The 18,703-nt window shown below is 41.8% G+C and overlaps 1 protein-coding gene across 4 annotated transcripts in view; it reads right to left on the bottom strand.

Moving 5' to 3' along the window:
- Positions 1-18,703, bottom strand: part of BNC2 (basonuclin zinc finger protein 2) — a 952,623-nt gene that overhangs the window by 160,135 nt on the left and 773,785 nt on the right. For all 4 annotated transcript variants that reach the window (XM_075316506.1, XM_075316521.1, XM_075316528.1 and 1 more), the window contains one exon: positions 1,712-1,947. In XM_075316506.1, coding sequence (XP_075172621.1) covers positions 1,712-1,947 — 236 coding nt within the window. The remainder of the gene's footprint in view (positions 1-1,711; positions 1,948-18,703) is intronic.

Raw genomic sequence — 18,703 nt, 5'->3', positions numbered from 1 at the left:
TCTCATCCTCTTTCTTTTGTAATATGGCCAAAAGGTCTACCTTGGCAAGGTGCCTGCTTTTATTTCCTGATCATTGGCATGACTAAAGGTCCATGTAGGCTTAGAGCCCACTTTGATTTTCTAATATCTTTTTAGCCAGTCCAAGACTCAATATATTGAGACTATTTTTCCAATAAAATGTTTCTCAGCTGAGAAATGGAAGACCATTTATATTGGACATTCTTTGCATGAATTCCGAAAAGCATTTTCAGATGTTGGCTGTATAAGTGAATTCTGCGTGAAAGGTTGGCAGTGGTTTTCTGTCTGTAAACTCAGCAGTGTGAAATAGCAACAATCGGAGTCTCAATGGGACAACTCTAGCTGCAATACCAGTTTTTGACTTACCATAAAAGGATAAGGCAAAACATCCCAGTCTCTGAGAATTAAAGGGGATGTCTGTTTTATTTTGTCTTTTCAAATATATTATTTGATTTAAATAGAAGCTAAAAGAAATTTAGGACTAACCTCTTTTAGCTAAAGAAATTGACTAAAAAATGTCTCTTTCTCTGTAGGACTTAGCATGTCTGCATTAAATGGACAGTCCCTTCATTTTAAAAAGACTTATGTAGTGCTTCATATCTCCTGCAGTGCCACCATAGAGTAGAATAATTAACAGGGTTACCAGCATATGACAACTGAGGCTTAGGGGTACTTTGCAAGCTGTGACATCACTAGCCGATTGTCCCCACCCCCATCACAGATGCGATATCTTGTGATAGCTGCCGTAGCGAACATTATCGCTACGGCAGCTTCACACGCACTTACCTGCCCTGCGACGTCGCTCTGGCTGGCGACCCGCCTCCTTCCTAAGGGGGTGGGTCGTGCGGCATCACAGCGACGTCACACGGCAGGCGGCCAATAAAAGCCGAGGGGCGGAGATGAGCGGGACGTAAACATCCCGCCCACCTCCTTCCTTCCTCATTGCAGGCGGGACGCAGGTAAGAAGATGTTCCTTGCTCCTGCGGCTTCATACACAGCGATGTGTGCTGCCACAGAAACGAGGAACAACATCGTACTTGTAGCTGCAGCGAAATTATGGAAATGACCGACACTACACAGATCACCGATTTTCGACGCCTTTGCAATCATTTATCGGAGCTTCTAGGCTTTACATGTTGCGACGTCATTACCGGCGCCGGATGTGCATCACTTTCGATTTGACCATGATGATATCGCAGTAACGATGTCGCAACGTGCAAAGTACCCCTTAGCTTTAGAATTAGCTGTAATTAATTTATAGGGAGACAATCCTTCCATCAAAGTGGATTGGCAAAAGTGGACACAGGTTGACCAAGCTCGAAAATTAACAAACACAGATGAATATGTTGTACTTATATTATTGAACGCTAATTTTTAATTTCATACACATGTTTTGCTGATATTTCTAATATTAGGGCCAACTAAAATGTACATGTGTATATGTATGGTATGTTTCTAGAGAACATTCAAAGATACTCACTATACTGATAAAGCGAGTTGTCAGATAATATCGATTCAGTATTACTTTGTGATAGGTATGTGTATGTGTATATTTATAGAAATGATACTTTATGTTACTTGATAAAATATAATGTATTCACTGTAATAAACAAAAGAATAATATATGAAAAAGTCAATAAACTTTTAATTATTTGTATTGAACTTTGTCTCATTTTGCTTTAGAGGCTCTCACCTGAAGTATATATCCACGAACATAGTCCCGTAGCGTCCATCCTAGGCCATGCAGGATGTGTAAAACTTCTTCTTGTTTAAGCACACTGAAGAGACGGTCCAGCAGAATCTTGAGCCGCACAGGCACGGCCTGTGTACCATACAGCATCAGGCTGCTAATGTCGAACACTACGTTGGATTGTACGATCTCCACTTGTGTTGGGTGGTACAGATGCTGAGTGCTAAGCTTGTCCAAAGCTATATCAATGGGGAAAAAGTAAAAGAAAAAACAAATATGTGCATTAAAAGATCAGCCAATAATGGTGATGACTTGAGCGTGGATTTTACAAGCAACAATGACTAAGTCACTCTCAGTCTTCTTTTAACTCAATTAGGAATGTTCAGGCTGGAGGAATGGCAGTGTCAATAGCAAGAGGGATTTTATGTGAAAGCCAGCAGAGCTTAGAGAATATGCCTCTTAAGGATAATGTATTGCCTAGTAAAGAACTGTATGTGTACACAATAAGGGACTATGGAAATCTTGCAGCTTTATTTCTAGAGCATGAAGTCATGCAAAAACAAAAACACAAAGTTTATCCACGCGTACTTTTTCTGTACTCCTACAGATGGATATACATGTTGGTTGACACATACATAAAAAAACACATCTTGTATACTAATTATGAGGAGTATCAAGATAATACCACAGATTTTTGTTAATCAATTAAGAAATTACATAAAATGTATACATAGCATTTTATAGATAGTCATGGAGCCCAGTAAATGTCAAATGTACATTGTATGATCCAGTGATGTAGGTTAATGATTATTCAATGTGAGATAGCCTTGACACTATTCCACCATATCTTAGCAATATGCAATTACAGTGGGTGCCAAGAACGAATACTTAATACAGTTGCATTATCATAATATGATCCATTCAAGGTGTCGTTCAGACATCCATTTCTTGTATTCAAGAAAAAATGGCCGCTTTTTCATCAGTGTTACTGGACCCGATTCTCATACATTTTTAGTCTGTCTGTTTTTACCATATGTGTGGCATCTGATTTTCTCTTATGCAAAAAAAATTTCAAAGATTGTACTCCCCATTAAGCAGAAAAAACAGAAAGCATTTGTATGACACATGGATAACAAGGGTTTTTTTCATGGACCCATTGAATTTATGGGTGATTTTGATCTTGAAATCAAGTCAAAATTGGACACATTTGCATTTTTTTGTTTGTTTTTTTGTGACCTAACAGTCCATGGAAAACCAAGACATGTGAACATGTCTATATCCGTAGACTATAATCTCTGTTAAAGCAGAGATAAAACACATACATACAGGCTCGGACTGGCTTGTAAAGGGGTGAATCCCCCTGTAAGCCACTGCAAATGAGTGATAATGAGGAGTGCTAAAACATTTGATTCACAATTTACAGATAAGAGTGAGTTTTTATAAAAAGAGGTTTTTACAAACATTGCCGAGAAATTCTGTCATTCTGCCTGCTAAGGTCTCTGATGTCTGTGACCAGCGCAGGCAGATTCAGGCATCGACCCACAGACTTGTAGTTCATAGGCAGGCTAGCAAGAGTTAATCTCTGCTAGGCTGCTTATTAGTCTCCTTTGATCACAAGCTATGGGGGAGCCAGTCATATTCGCTCTCCTCCTATACATGCTAATTGATCACTTTATTTAATGCCAGTTATAGCTTCTCTATACTGGTCTGGAGAGGTGTTGTGATCCAGACTTACTGATGGTTGTTCTACTTTGTTGCTGTGAGCGGTTGTGGTGTTAACCCTTGTTGTCCTTTTGCTTTTCTTGTAAGTCTCTTAGAGATTGTTCTTGTCAGTTTGCAGTGTGTTAGTTTTATTATTTTTTTCCTCTCTGTTTTTATCTGTGTTACCATCACACTCCTGGCTCTTCCTTCCCTGAGAGGGGAACAGACTAGTTCTGGTCAGGAGAATAGTAAGGCACAGGACTCCAGCATCTTCACCATCATAGGTAATCTGGAGGTTAGGGATTGCCTAGGGTCCCCTAGTGTGATGGACAGAATAGGAGTCTCCTGTCCCTCGCTATCCTACAGTCAAATTTTGATACCATTTAATAATTTTTTCCAAAAACTATGCAGGTTAAGAGATTATAAAAGCATTAGTAGATGTGTGTAATAAGGTCAAGTTATATTTACATGTAGTTAAACAATCGGTCCCTAGATTCAATGTTACCAGTGGGGCCCAGCCACCCCAATCCAACACTGCATACATAAAACACAGATGTGTAAAGGAGCTATTTAAGAATAGTTACCCTAACTTACATATCTTGAAATCATCCCATTGTTTCATGACAATAGACTGTTGGTTGTACTCTACAAGTAATGCACCTCAAAAGAAAGTTTCATGATAGGGATGCATATTGCTTCCTAAATAAAATCTGTCACCAGGTTTTTGCTACCTAATCTATGAGCAGCATAATGTAGGGGCAGAAATCCTGATTCTAGCAATGTGTCTTTTAAAGTTCCCCTTGGTGATTTAATTGGCAGGAGATTTTTACTGTAGGACAATATAACCTGCTGGCGTTTTGTCCTCCACATTTATCAGTTCCTAAATATTTACCCCCACCACTGCCCACGCGCAGAGCACACTGAAAGCTGCCAATCAGTGATGTAAGCAGTGTTATACAGAGCTCATCATTCAGAATACTAGAAGATCTGCAGCAGAGGAAAGGGATTTTGGCAAAACTGTAGCAACAAGTCCAGTAACTGATACAACATCAGAATCAGGGTTTTCCTCTAAGATGGAGTAGCAAACAAATGGTGACTGGGTTAATGCAAACCTATCAGGAAAACAAAGTAGGATAAGTGAATATATAAAAGCAAGATCTAAACCAATCAGTGTTGAAGCACAGGCACAGTTCGGCAGCACTCTCTCCATATTGGCATTATAACACACACCACTGTGAATTAGGAGGTCTTCTATGGGTTTATTTACTTAACCAGTAATACCACAATCTTTATATCTGCCGAGCCATAAACTAGAGATGATTACAAGCTGTGTTACCGGTTAAAGTGAATGTTTATCTGATAAGCACTCCAGCTGTGAGCATCACTTTTACCAGCCAAAACTACACCAGTGCCCTGAGTTTGAATGTGTGCAGTCACTGAGCAAGGAGCAATTACATGTCGAGCGAGGGGGACTTAATGAATCTTAAAACCACATACTTTGCAGAGTAAAGAAGCTGACATTTTGGAGGAAATGGACTGAAAAGGGTCCTTGTGTTACACAAGAATGACATACACAGCTGCGGCAAATTCTAAATTTAAAGTGCTTATTTCGTAGTTTTTCAACTGGTGAGTTTGTAAGGTTTGTTTTGGTTGAACGTCAAGAACATATTGGCTTTCTAGTCAGACTGTGAACCAGAGGTTTTTCAATGGTATTTATGTACATACGGCTGCTTCTGGTTATTCTCTATGGAGACATAGTGTATTTAAAAGATGTTGGAAGGAAGGGCTAAGTCACCTCCTAAGGCTAGGTTGATGCTTATGTTTTGATTACACACACACATGCACACATACATACATACTTACATACATACATACACATATACATAATGCTACTTTTTTGTTCCAAAATGGAATTGGTTCACAGTGAAAAAAGTCAAAATGACACAGCCATATGGCCATCTATCATAAACCTACAGAAATCAAAGCATACCTGTCATTTCAGGTGACTTATCAGAATAGGCTGTGTGTGTACATGAGGAATAACACTAAGGTTCAGATTTATCAAGCTGGCATGAACAATGCTGGTCTTCATGATGGTGCATGTTGGAGTAAAAGGTTCCTGATTCATTAAGAGAAGTGTAGCGCCCCTGAGACCGTCAGGGTACTACAAGGTTCTGCATTCCAACAAGGATGCAGGGCCTACCCCTTAGGGACCCAGAACCCCAGTGCCGGTACCAACAAAAACCCAGGTAATCCCAGTTTTCCCCGACAATCCCACACACAATGGTACACAGGTAGGGTAGGACCAATGGATGGCCGCCTAGAGGTGGAGCCAATCCAGTCCACTAGTTGACCAGGTGGGAGGGGCAAACTGTGGACAGAGAGAACACAGGAAGTCAGTAGTCAGAGCAGCAGTGACTGTGGAGAGTAGAAGGAACAGTGGTGACTGTAGGAGTGTGAAGGTGGAAGCAAAGTGACAGACTGACTCAGGTTAACGGTGACTTAGTGCCCAGGAGAAGTGGTTGCCGGTGGAGTACTCCCGGAACTACGCACAGAAAGGGTACAGGACCCTAGGACAGGAAGAGCTTCAAACCGACCTGTTAACACCTGCACACCAAAGGGGACCAGCAAGGACCTTGTTGACCCTAAAGAATCCGAAGGCTCAGTAGCAAAGGGTGAACCAGAGACAGGACCAGAGACTCCAACCTCACAGGGTTCACAGTACTGTCAGGCGGACAGAAGTGGACAAACCAAAGAATGGGGACCCTCAATTGTTCTATACCATGGGGACCCACATACCAGAGACAGGTGCAGGGGAAGAAGGTACCAGAGAACCAGACTGGCACTAGGACAAAGGGGACCTGGAGGCGAAATCAGCCGGCCTCGTGCAACCGTTAACATCTGCAGAAAGTGAGTAAACCAGTTGCACTGACACCTGTGTGTACCACCTTCTTCCGACACGAACTGCACCATACACCCTCTGGGGCAAAACCCTACTTGTGGAGGGTCTACCATTTTAGCTGCCAATATTATCAGCCCCAGTAGAGACATTCTGCAGCGGCGGCTCCCTATACTTAGCCGCAACACCGCAAGTGGCGTCAAGTGGCGTGAACATTATTTTATTCTCCCCTGTAAATATCACCATTACAAAAAGGGCCCAGGGCACAGAACAAGGTAACAGCCACCACCGTGACATTCCCAATAGAGACTCTGCCCGGATCCGAGTACTCAATGTCTCTGGGTGCTACAGAAGCATTAAGAGGTATCACAGCTCCTATTTTTAGTTTTGCTTCAGTTCTTTTATATTGTACATTTGAGGTTGTGGCCACCTCCTTAGGCTAAGGACCTTATCTACTTCACTTTCCCCCATTAGTCACATGTCCTGCTCTGCACTCATCTATTTTGAGCCCTGGATGACACATAATGAGGTTAGAAATTAATGTTAGGGATCATCTTGTTGTTTTGGTGGGATGTCTTTTACGTTTTTTTCATTAAAAAAGGTCAACTACGTACCTTATATATTTTTTTACAAGTGTTACTAATTATTTACTTACTGCAGTGTTTCTACACTGTTTTTAGTCTAGGTTATGTGTTTCTGTTAATGGCCAAAGCACCTCCACCCACACACTATAATTCAAACAGGAGTGTTAGCCCTTGTTTTTAGTTTTTTCTTACTCTCTTGCCCTCAATACATTGGTGGTGTGGGCACTCCTTTGGGCTGTGCACATAATCTATTCAACATTCCTTGAATAGTGTTAAACACAGGTAAAGGTTTTAAACACAATGGCAGGGTAGTACGATGGTTGAGTAGTTAGCACTATTGCTTTGCAACTTTGGGGTTTTGTGTTATGCTCCTCCTGAGTTTGTTGGGGTTTCATCTGGATACTCCGATTTCCTACCACATTCCAAAAACAAAGAGATCGGGAAATTAGATTGTACGACCCCTTGGAGACAGTGATGGTAAAGTGCTGCAGAATATGCTGGCCCTATTTAAGCAATGTATAATAAATTAAATAATGGCCATAATACAAATGTGCACCCATACATTACACTTACTACATAATAACAGATGTGCCAGCCATTGTGTTTTTATTTATATAAGCCACTCTATGTACAGTATACCCTATAATTCTTTGTTGCCTTCAAACCTTGTAGACTAAGGTTTTGAGGCTAGTCCAAGATTTGATGGCCCACTATTATAAATAATAGCATGCTCCGAGGACAATCGAATAATAATGATGGAGAATAATAAAAAGAAGTATCCATTAGTCTACCATCTTCCCCTACATTGTACAAGCTAAAGGATATTTTTAGGACCATGTAAACTTCATCTAGGAAGTTAACTCGTTTCTGTCCAACATCTAAGTTTTCACATGTAACAGTATTTAGTTATGTTTGTTACAGACAAACTATTGTAAAGGCCTCTTTTAAATTTTGCCTCATTTAAAGCGATATTGTTTACATGACCAGTCTACAGCCGGCACCGCCTATGGCAAGCTTAAGCGTGACAGAAATGTCTTCTGAAAAACACTCTGTAAGTGTTTGAAATACATTTTTTACGTGTTTATTTTCTCTCAGACCGTCCAACTACAAAATTCTAAGGTTTCTAAGGACTTTGGAGTTAGGCTTGGGTTTTCGGGGCTGCCAATTTTTGTGGGAAAATAAACAGGTTAATTTTTGTAAAAGTTATGCTTTTCATAGATTGAGAAGAAGCATATAAAACCAGTTAGAGAAAAAGAAAAATGGATTGAGAAAAAGAAATTGAATTTAAATGACTGGCTTTATATGAACTCGTGTTCAGCTGAGCCGAGAACAGCAGGACTAAGTAAGGTTTGGTTAGAGGAGATGACAAGTGTTTCATTAGGGGCTCTTGTGATCTTGCTGCCTCGAGCATCGTGCAGAACTGAGGGGATTGTAGTTAACACAGTCTTGCATTACAAGACATCTTCAAATCAAGCAAAAGTGTGTTGAACAGATGGTACAGAACACAGACATGTCACAGGTCTTGAGATCAGGTAAAATGGAAGTGGAATACATTCTGAAAAGCACTGTGGGGCTTTGGAGAGAGGAATTTAATGAAAACATCCATGCCTGCTCTGAGGACAAGATAACGCTAACAGGCTTTCCATAAAGAGCCAAGGCCAGTTTTAGAGGGCCATTTGCTCTGGGCCTTAGCTTAATTCAGGGATGTCAAATGTAAGACACCAACAGTTAAAGAGAAGTGACTTTATGAAATTCAGTAAAAGACCCATTAGATTTAGGGTTACTCCTGCAAAATAAAAAATATTAATAGTAGTAATTTGCAAAAAGAAATCTGTCAGCATGATTTCAGGCTTCAAACATAAAGATAAAAATTGTAATATTATGGTGTAAAATCAACAAGTGGGACAGAAATGTGAAGTTGAACGAAATTTATTGCTTATTTTAAACTTTTTTTAAAAAATAAATAACTGAAAAGTGGGGCGTTCAATATTATTCGTCCCCTTTACTTTCAGTGCGGCAAACTCACTCCAGAAGTTCATTGAGGATCTTTGAATGATCCAATGTTATCCTAAATGACTGATGATGATAAATATAATCCACCTGTGTGTAATCTAATCTCCGTATAAATGCACCTGCTCTGTGATAGTCTCAGTGTTCTGTTTAAGGCTATGTGCGCACTAGAAATGAGAAGTTTCTCAAGAAAATTTCTTGAGAAACTTCTGGGAGTGAAAGATTTCCGGACCTCCGGAAAAAATCCGCACCAAATCCGCATGCGGATTTGACGCGGATTTGCCGCGGAATTGCCGCGATTTTCCCGCGGGTGGTTCCCTGCGGATTTTTGCAGGCTGTACTGCAGAAATCCGCAGGGTACCTGCGGAAATAATGGACATGTTCATTTTCTCAAGAAAGTTTCTCGAGAAATTCTTCTCGCGGAAATTTCTTGAGAAAAATCCGCACAAGTGCGCACAGCTTTTTTTTTTTTTCATAGAAATTGCTGGGAAATGTCTGCACAAAGATTGCAGACATTTCTCAAGAAATTTCCGCGGCAAATCCGCGGGTAAATCCGCGGGTAAAAAGCTCTAGTGCGCACATAGCCTAAAGCACAGATAGCATCATGAACTGTGCAAGCGATCATATTGAAATGGAATGAGTATCATACCACTGCAAATCTACCAAGATCCGGCCATCCCTCAAAACTTTCATCTCAAACAAGGAGAAGACTGACCAGAGATGCAGCCAAGGCCCATGATCACTCTGGATGAACTGCAGAGATCTACAGCTGAGGTGGGAGAGTCTATCCATAGAACAACAATCAGTCGTACACTGCACAAATCTGGCATTTATGGAAGAGTGGCAAAGAGAAAGAGATTTCTCAAAGATATCCATAAAAAGTGTTGTTTAAAGTTTGCCACAAGCCACCTGGGAGACACACCAAACATGTGGAAGAAGGTTCTCTGGTCAAATTAAACCAAAATTGAACTATTTGGGCACAATGCCAAACGATATGTTTGGCGTAAAAGCAACACAGCACATCACCCTCATCACAGCTCATCACACACCAACCCCACTGTCAAACATGGTGGTGGCAGCATCATGGTTTGGGCCTGCTTTTCTTCAGCAGGGACAGGGAAGATGGTTAAAATTGATGGGAAGATGGATGGAGCCAAATACAGGACCATTCTTGAAGAAAACCTATTGGAGTCTGCAAAAGACCTGAGACTGGGACGGAGATTTGTCTTCCAACAAGACAATGATCCCAAACATAAAGCAAAATATACAATGGAATGGTTCACAAATAAATGTATCAAGGTGTTAGAATGGCCAAGTCAAAGTCCAGACCTGAATCCAATCGAGAATCTGTGGAAAGAGCTGAAAACTGCTGTTCACAAATGCTCTCCATCCAACCTCACTCAGATTGAGCTATTTGCAAAGGAAGAATGGGCAAGAATTTCAGTCTCTCGATGTGCAAAACTGATAGACACATACCCCAAGTGACCTGCAGCTGTAATCGCAGCAAAAGGTGGCACTACAAAGTATTAACTTAAAAGGGCCAAATAATATTGCACGCCCAACTTTTCTGTTATTTTTTAAAAAGTTTAAAATAAGCAATACATTTCGTTCAACGTCACAATTGTGTCCCACTTGTTGATTCTTCACCATAATATTAAAATTTTTATCTTTATGTTTGAAGCCTAAAATGTAGGAAAAGGTTGAAAAATTCAAGGGAGCTGAATACTTTCACAAGGCACTGTATGACCTGAGGCAAGGAGGCATTAGTTAAGCAGGTGGAGGAGGCCTTGAGTGGAGTAATAGAGATGCTGTGACTGAGATTGTCAAGAAACTTCTTTTTATTTAGTGGGTTAGTAATGGGGGTATCTGACAGACACCTCTCCATTACTAACACCAGGGCTTGATGCCAGCTGACATTACACAGCTGACACTAACCCCAACTACCAATACCCCAATTGCCACCACACCAGGTCAGTCAGGAAGAGCCAAGGCAAAGCGCCACAATTGGCGCATCTAATATGATGCTCAGCTTTAGCTTGCTGCTACTGTTAGGCTGGGAAGGGCCCAAAAACCATGGCACTCCCCAACCTGATAATATCAGCTCATAACTGTCTGCCTTACCTTTGCTGATTAACAAAAAAAGGATAGTCCCCACATTGTTTTGTTTTTTATTTTTTTAAAAAAAGGAATTTATTTATTTACTAGGCTAAACAAGTCTAAACATCCTTTAGTGCCACATGAAAGACACTAAAGGGTGCAAGAAGTGTATATTATGTAGGGGCTTATGACATTCTATAACTGCAGGATATCTATCTCTCTACTCTATATAATATATTTATATAATCTATCAAGCTACAGTGGGAAAATAAGTATTTGATACACTGATTTTGCAAGTTTTCCCACCTACAAAAGAATGGAGAGTTCTGTAATTTTTATTGTTGGTACGGTATATTTCAACTGTAACAGACAAAATAAAAAAATATACAGAATATAATTTTGTATGAATTTTAAATAATTAATTTGTATTTTATTGCATGAAATAATTATTTGATCACCTACGAAGCAGAAAGAATTCTGGATCTCACAGACCTGTTATTTTTTCTTTTAAGAAGCTCTCGTACTCTGCACTCATTACCTCTGTTACTTGCACCTGATTAAACTCGTTAGCTGTATAAAAGATACCTGTCCACAAACTCAATCAATCCCACTCCAACCTCTCCACAATGGTCAAGACCAAAGAGCTGTGTAAGGTCACCGAGGACAAAATTGTAGACCTGCACAAGTCTGTGATGGGCTACTTGACAATAGGCAAGCAGCTTGATGGGAAGACAACAACTGTTGGTGCAATTAATAGAAAATGGAAGAAACACAAGATGACTGTCAATCGTACTCGGTCTGGGGCCACATGTAAGATCTCTCCTCGTGGGGTAAGGATAATTCTGGGAAAGGTCAGGAATCAGCCCAGAACTACACAGGAGGAGCTGATCAGTGACCTGAAAAGAGCTGAGACTACAGTATCAAAGATTACTGTTAGTAACACACTATGCCATCATGGATGTAAATCCTGCAGGTTACGCAAGGTCCCCCTGCTCACACCAGCACATGTTTAAGCCCGTTTAAAGGGCGCCACTGACCATCTGGATGATCCTTAGGACACACGGGAGAAGTTCATGTTGTCAGATAAGACCAAAATAAAACTTTTTGGAATAAACTTCACTTGCCATGTTTGGAGGAAGAAGAAGGATTAGTACAATTCCAAGAACACTGACTCAGTTGTGAAGCATAGAGGTGGAAACATCATACTTTGGGGTTGCTTTTCTACAAAGGTGACAGGATGGCTGCACCGTATTGAAGGGAGGATAGATGGGGTCATGTATTGCGAGCGTTTGACCAACAACCTCCTTCACTCCATAAGAGCATGGAAGATGGGTTGTGGCTGGGTCTTCCAAAATGACAATGACTCGAAACACACATCTAAGTCAACTAAGGAGTGGCTTAGTAAGAAGCATTTCAATGTCCTAAAGTGGCCTTGCCAGTCTCCAGACTTGAACCCAATAGAAATTCTTTGGAGGAAGCTGAAATTCAATGTTGCCAAGGGACAGCCCTGAAAGCTGAAAGTATGTATGGAGGAGTTGGCCAAAATCTCTGCAGCAGTGTGTGCAAAGTTGGTCATGAACTACAGGACACTTCTGATTACATAAGACCTAGGTGTTTGGGGTTAATAAATTGGTGAAAGAGGATTTTTTTGTATTTTATTTCAAATAAAAGATTTTTTTGAGTGTTTGTATTTATTTCTTTTCACTTACAGTATTAGTAATTGGGGGTCTCATAGACGCCTTCCATTTCTAATCTAGGGCTTAGTTGCAGATGTAAGCTGTCATTAATCCCTTATATTACCCTGATTGCCACCGCAGCAGGGCAATAGGGATGAGCCAGGTAAAGTAATGGGATTGTCACATCTAGTCAATGCAACAATTCTGGGTGACTGCAGGCTGCTATTTTTAGGCTGGGGGCGGCCCAATAACCATGGGCCTCCCCAGCCTGAGAATACCAGCCCCCGACTGTCAGCTTTATCATGGCTGGGTATCAAAATTGGGGGCATCCCATGCTAGTTCATAAAATTATTTATTTAAATAATTTTTAAAAAAGCCATATAAGGTCCCTCTTATTTTGATATACAGTCAAGATAAGCACATGGCTGGGGGCTGCAGCCTGTATACGTCTGCTTTATCTGCATTGGTTATCACAATATAGAGGTACCTTACTAAAATTTATTTATTTATTTGTTTTTAAACTAGAGGGAAGCAGACAGTGTGTGTGATTCCAAACAATCACAGACATTGTCGCACAGGATGGGGGCGCAATATGACTACAACCATCCACAGGCAGGGACTGATGGTGGGTGGGGAAGTAGTGAATTTATATGAGGGTTAATGAGCAGATCTGGAAGTAGTGTTTCAGCCGCATGAGAGACCACTGCTTTGGAGATCAGGAGAAGGTGGAGAGAAGTGATGGAGCGCTCTCTGTCCATGAATAGACCATTCTTCCTTAAGCATTTCTAGTAGCCAAACAATTATTTTTGACATTTTGGAAACTAGGAACACTGACTGGTAGTTGTATTATTCTGCATTTACATAATTCAGATCACCATTTGGTTAAAATCCTGCTCCGATAAAAATTGCACAAGACAAAATGAACCAGAATCCAGAAGCAAAGGAGGCAGACAGGAAAAAAGAAAGGAGTACTCCGAAGAAGTGAGTGGCATATCATTAAGTTGAATGGATATGTGCACTTATTTTACAAGGTTTTGATAAAATACCCATTTTAAAACACTAGTCTATGGCTCCTGGGCAGCATTATGGAGATACATTGAAATACCAAACACATTACACAGACAGGGATTGTGCTGTCATTGAAAATAAAGCACACCTATTTTTAAAATCTTATGTAGATATTATAGAATCTAAGGCTATGTGCCCACGGGACTCTGTACCCGTGGATTTTGCTGTGGAAAACCTGCGAATTTATCTTGATTTTCCAGATAAATCCGCAGGTTTTAGCAAGTACAGACACTCCCCATGTTATCATATGGGACATGGAGTGTGTCTGTGTCCATGCTGCGGTATGTGCAGCTACGGAATAAGCTGCGGATGTCCTACAACCGCACATAACTGCATGTCATTTATTCCTGTGGAATTACCTGCAGAAATCTCGGATCTCCACTATGGAAATAGAGGCCAGGACTTCCGCAGGTAAGTCGCATGAATGAAACCTGCAGAAATATCCGTGGGTACATAGTGCTGTGGGCACATAGCCTAAGAGTAAGGGCTCTTTTCCACTTGCGTACCGAGTCCGATGCGAGAGCATCGGAAGCGATATCCTAATGACCCTCTGCTCCGGGTGTCAGACAAGGGTCATGCGACTGTGATGTGATCTTGCGATCGTGCAATCACATCACAGGAGCGGAGAAGATGGAGGGAACACTTTCTCGTCATCTACTTCGCTGTCTGTCTCTCCGTGCACCGCACTGCAGTCACGTAACATGCGAGTGCAGTGCAATGTTTCACATGCTCCCATAGGCTTGCATGGGGGGTGCGTGAGCTGAGACTTGCTGCCAAACGCAGCATGCTGCGATTGCACCGAGAGCATGATTTCTGTCGAGAAATAACAGGAAAGAGGAAACTGCCTCATTAACACTGATGCGAGTGCAATCCGATTTTTTATCGGATCACGCTCGCACAGAGAAGTTGCATGTGGAAAAGAGCCCTACGACAGGAGTCACACTAGAGAGTGACTCATGTGTAACTCGCGAGAGTCTTGCTTCGCATCACCCAGCATGGCCTGCAGCTCTCCAGACAGAAGCGGGTCAGTGGCATACAAAATACATGGAGCTGACCCACTCACTAATATGAGTGAAATCTGCAGCAAAAACAATGAAAGAATTGATATGCTGCAGATTTAAATGTTCAGCAAAGCTGCAAGGAGAAAATAAGCAGCATTTGCATAAGGCTTCAGGATTCTCATTCACTTACTGGCATCAGGAAATTGTGACAAATCTGTCCAGAAATAAATGTGACAAATCTGCAATGTGTGCACAGTCCCTTAATTAGGCATTCATGCTTAGAGATGAGTGGACTCACAGATAACCGTGACTGGCGGGTCCCGGTTATCTTTTTTTAAAATCCGGTTCCGATCCAAAATACGATCCCCATATAAGTCTATGGGGATCAGAAACCGGAGATTAAAAATGTTGGTACAAGGGATAGTAGGATAGGAGTGCGTGCAATGTACTTACCGAGGCTCTGTCATAGCGACACTGCTTCCAGGTCACGCATTCAGTTTCGGAGCAGCTAATTAACTTTCATTAAATATGCACTACTTTCCCTGCCCACCAGTGCCTGTAATTAGTTGCATTCAGACGTGCCCCCACAGTGAGTGACAGTGTGTCAGCTGACTGCTTCCAATCACTATGCTCGTCTATATTGTAGGCTAGGGTCACACTGGCGTATGCAATATGCTAATGACCCCCGGCTCAGGTTCTGCTGTGAGTGTGAGCTGAGTGTCATGTGACTGTGATCCAATCCTGCGATCGGATCACAGCTGCTGAGGCGACGGAGGGATTAATCCCTCTATCTCCTCCATTGTCAGCCAGTGCGTAATGGATGTCATCCGAGTGCAGTCCAATGTTTCTCTCGCACCCATAGACTTGTATGGATGCGAGTGATAGGAGATTCGCAGATAACTGCAGTATGCTGCAATTTTATTCCTCAATCCGATTAGGGCTGAAGAAAAACTCACATATGCGAGTTGCAGTATTGCCTTACATGAGGCTAAGTGCAATGCGAGATTTCTTCGCATTGCACTTGTGCGAGTCATAAGTCAGTGTGACTCTACATGTACAGTAAAAATTAAATAAATTAAAAAATTGGCGTTGGATCCCTCCATATTATGATACCCAGCACAGATAAAGCCCACGGCTACAGGCTGCAGCCCCCAACCCTGAGCTTATCTTGGCTGTTTATCAAAATAAGAGAAACCGTATGCAGCTTTTTTTTTTTTAACCAGCGTGCGGTCTCCGCTAATTTTGATACCCAGCTAAGATAAAGCCCATCAGCTGGCGGCCGGTATTCTCAGACTGTGGAGGGCCATGGTTATTGGCCAACCTCCAGCCAAAAAATAACAGCCTGCAGTCACCCAGGATTGTTCCAGCCATTAGATGTAACAAGCTCGATGCTTTACCCGGCTCTTCCCGATTGGCCTGGTGCAGTGGCAATTGGGGTAATAAGAAGTTAATGGCAGCCAACAGCAGCCACTATGTCCTAGATTAGTAATGGCAGGCATCTATGAGACACCCTTATCACCAATCTGTAAGTAAAAGTAAATTAACACAGACACCAAAAAAATCATCTGGGGACAGCTGGAAACGTCCAGCTGTGACCATAAATCACTTGAGTGACATCATCACTCATTGCGGCTGTCATTGTCTGTCTGCACTCACAGTGGGCAGTCATGCTCTATGACCAAATACTGTGACTGAGATGTAGCATAGCTGAATCGCTGTGGGATGTCCTGTGGATTACGACGGACCTGCGGGGGTGTTTAGGGGGTTAATAAAGTGGTGAGAGGGTTTTTTTGTATTTTATTCCAATTGAAAGAATTTTCTCAGTGTTTGTGTTTATTTCTTTTTACTTATAGGATTCGTGATGGGAGGGTCTCATAGACCCCTACTCATCATTAATTTTGGGCTTGATGACAGTTGTGCGCTGTTATTAACCCCTCATTACCCTCGTTGCCACTAATGGGTGCAACAATCTCGGGCGTTTGCAGGTTGCTATTTTTAGGCTGGTGGGCGGCCTAATAACCATAGGCCTCCCCAGTCTGAGAATACCAGCCCCCAGCTGTCGGGCTTTATCGTGGCTGGGTATCAAAATTGGGGGGAAACTGCATGCCTGTTTTTTTAATTATTTATTTAATAATTTAAAAAAACAAAAACAAAACGCATGTGGATTATCTTATTTTGATACACAGCCGAGATAAGCACAGGGCTGAGGGCTGCAGCCTGTAGCTGTAGGCTTTATCTGTGCTGGGTATCATAATATGGGGGGACCCTACATCAATTGGCAATTGTTTTATTTAGACGCAGGAGGCAGAGGGGGAAAGCGCGGTCATGCGATTATGGGCGGTTACTTGGTAATAAAAATCAAAGCGCCGCCCATAATCTAAAGCCTGCGCACACGTCACCAGTGGTGACACTGGGCACAGTGCTCATCCACGAGAGATAGGCACTGGGCATGCGTGGGGACCTCTGGAGCACTGGGCGGCGTCCACAGCTATGGAAATGAGCGATGGGGGACGGCCTAAAGCGGCAGGAGGCAGAATAACGGACACTAGACAGCCCGCCCCCGTGTACCATTTACAGTATTTGAATACAAAAAGTTACCACTTTATAAAGTCTTTATTTTGGTCAGAAAGGGGGCACAAGAACAACAGGAACATTGCTAGAATGCAGCCCAGGAGCTGCAGAGGGGGAATCTTTTATGTTTAGTGCAAAATTTCTGCTGACAGGTTCCCTTTAATTTCATACCACGATATTGACCGTAGACAGCACCTGTGTCTGGTTGCAGTCAGACGCTGTCACACAGGCTGGGCCGCACCTGACTGCAATCAATCACAGATGCCAGGGCGTACGATGGGCGGGGCAAGCAGTGCATATGGATGAGCAATGATTAGCGGACCAGGAAGTGAAGGAGAGGCCACAGGAGCAGTATAGAGCTGCACAGGAGCAGAGTACAGCAGCGATGGACCCTTGGTGAGTATGAAGCACTCGCTTCATTCTTACTTCCTTTATTTTTCCTTAATTTTTATTTTTTTAATTTCTCGATTGCCAAATTTGGATCAAACACCTGGAATCCCGGGCTCAGGCCCGGCACCCTGGCACCTTTGAAACCGTGCGGATCCAGACTTTTTCAGTCCGGGTCCACCCATCACTATTCATGATATATCGTCCCAACAAAATATATTTTTGTCATTGCCATGGCTATACTAAATTTAAGAATAGAAGGATAGATATTCCTACTCTACCATGGCTGCCAGTGACAGATATTATATTCAAAAAGTTACGTGCTGGAGAAAATGACCGATACAGAAAGGGTAGCATTAACTCTTATATATACAATTTATGACTTGAAAATTAAAGAAAACTACTTTTAATTTGTCCAAAATATTTTCTAAGGTCCTGTGAAAAAAAATCTTCTAAAATTCATTCAAATTAAATGTAATTAAAATAAAGCGGAAAAAGGTCTCAATGACATCTTTCATTATTATTTTGGAGCTCTGTGATCTGTTTCCAAGCAGTACATTTTAGACGGCTACTCTGTTTATGTAGCCGACAGCAGAACCGCAGTTTGTTCATAGACATGGCTGTCTCATTTTTTTTTTCAGACAAAACTTTGAACCCTATCCAGCTTTGACACACTGCCTCTTCAGTTAATAACGATCGTGTTTCCCCCTTGTCTACTGTCTACTTTTCTTTGAGGCAACTGCGCACTCAGCACCTCAAGATAATAACGCAAAGCTGCAACATAAAAGTGACAGCATTAATATAATTGTCTGTCTTTCTCGCCTTCACCCTAATCTCTCTTTTTTTTTTTTTACTTTTTCGTTTTGACAGACTATGTGACACCTGTTCCTGTCTCCTCTGATCCTACCACAGCCTTTTTGTGCTGACATGGTTCTTGTCAGAAACGGAATCTGCCGGAGACCAAGGCAGTATATAGATGATGGTGTGCTTGATAGGCTTCC

Source organism: Anomaloglossus baeobatrachus, chromosome 1 (genome assembly GCF_048569485.1).
Source record: "Anomaloglossus baeobatrachus isolate aAnoBae1 chromosome 1, aAnoBae1.hap1, whole genome shotgun sequence".
NCBI classification, from domain to species: Eukaryota; Metazoa; Chordata; class Amphibia; order Anura; family Aromobatidae; genus Anomaloglossus; species Anomaloglossus baeobatrachus.
Note: the sequence above shows the minus strand (reverse complement) of the source record. Positions and strands in the feature narration are given on the sequence as shown.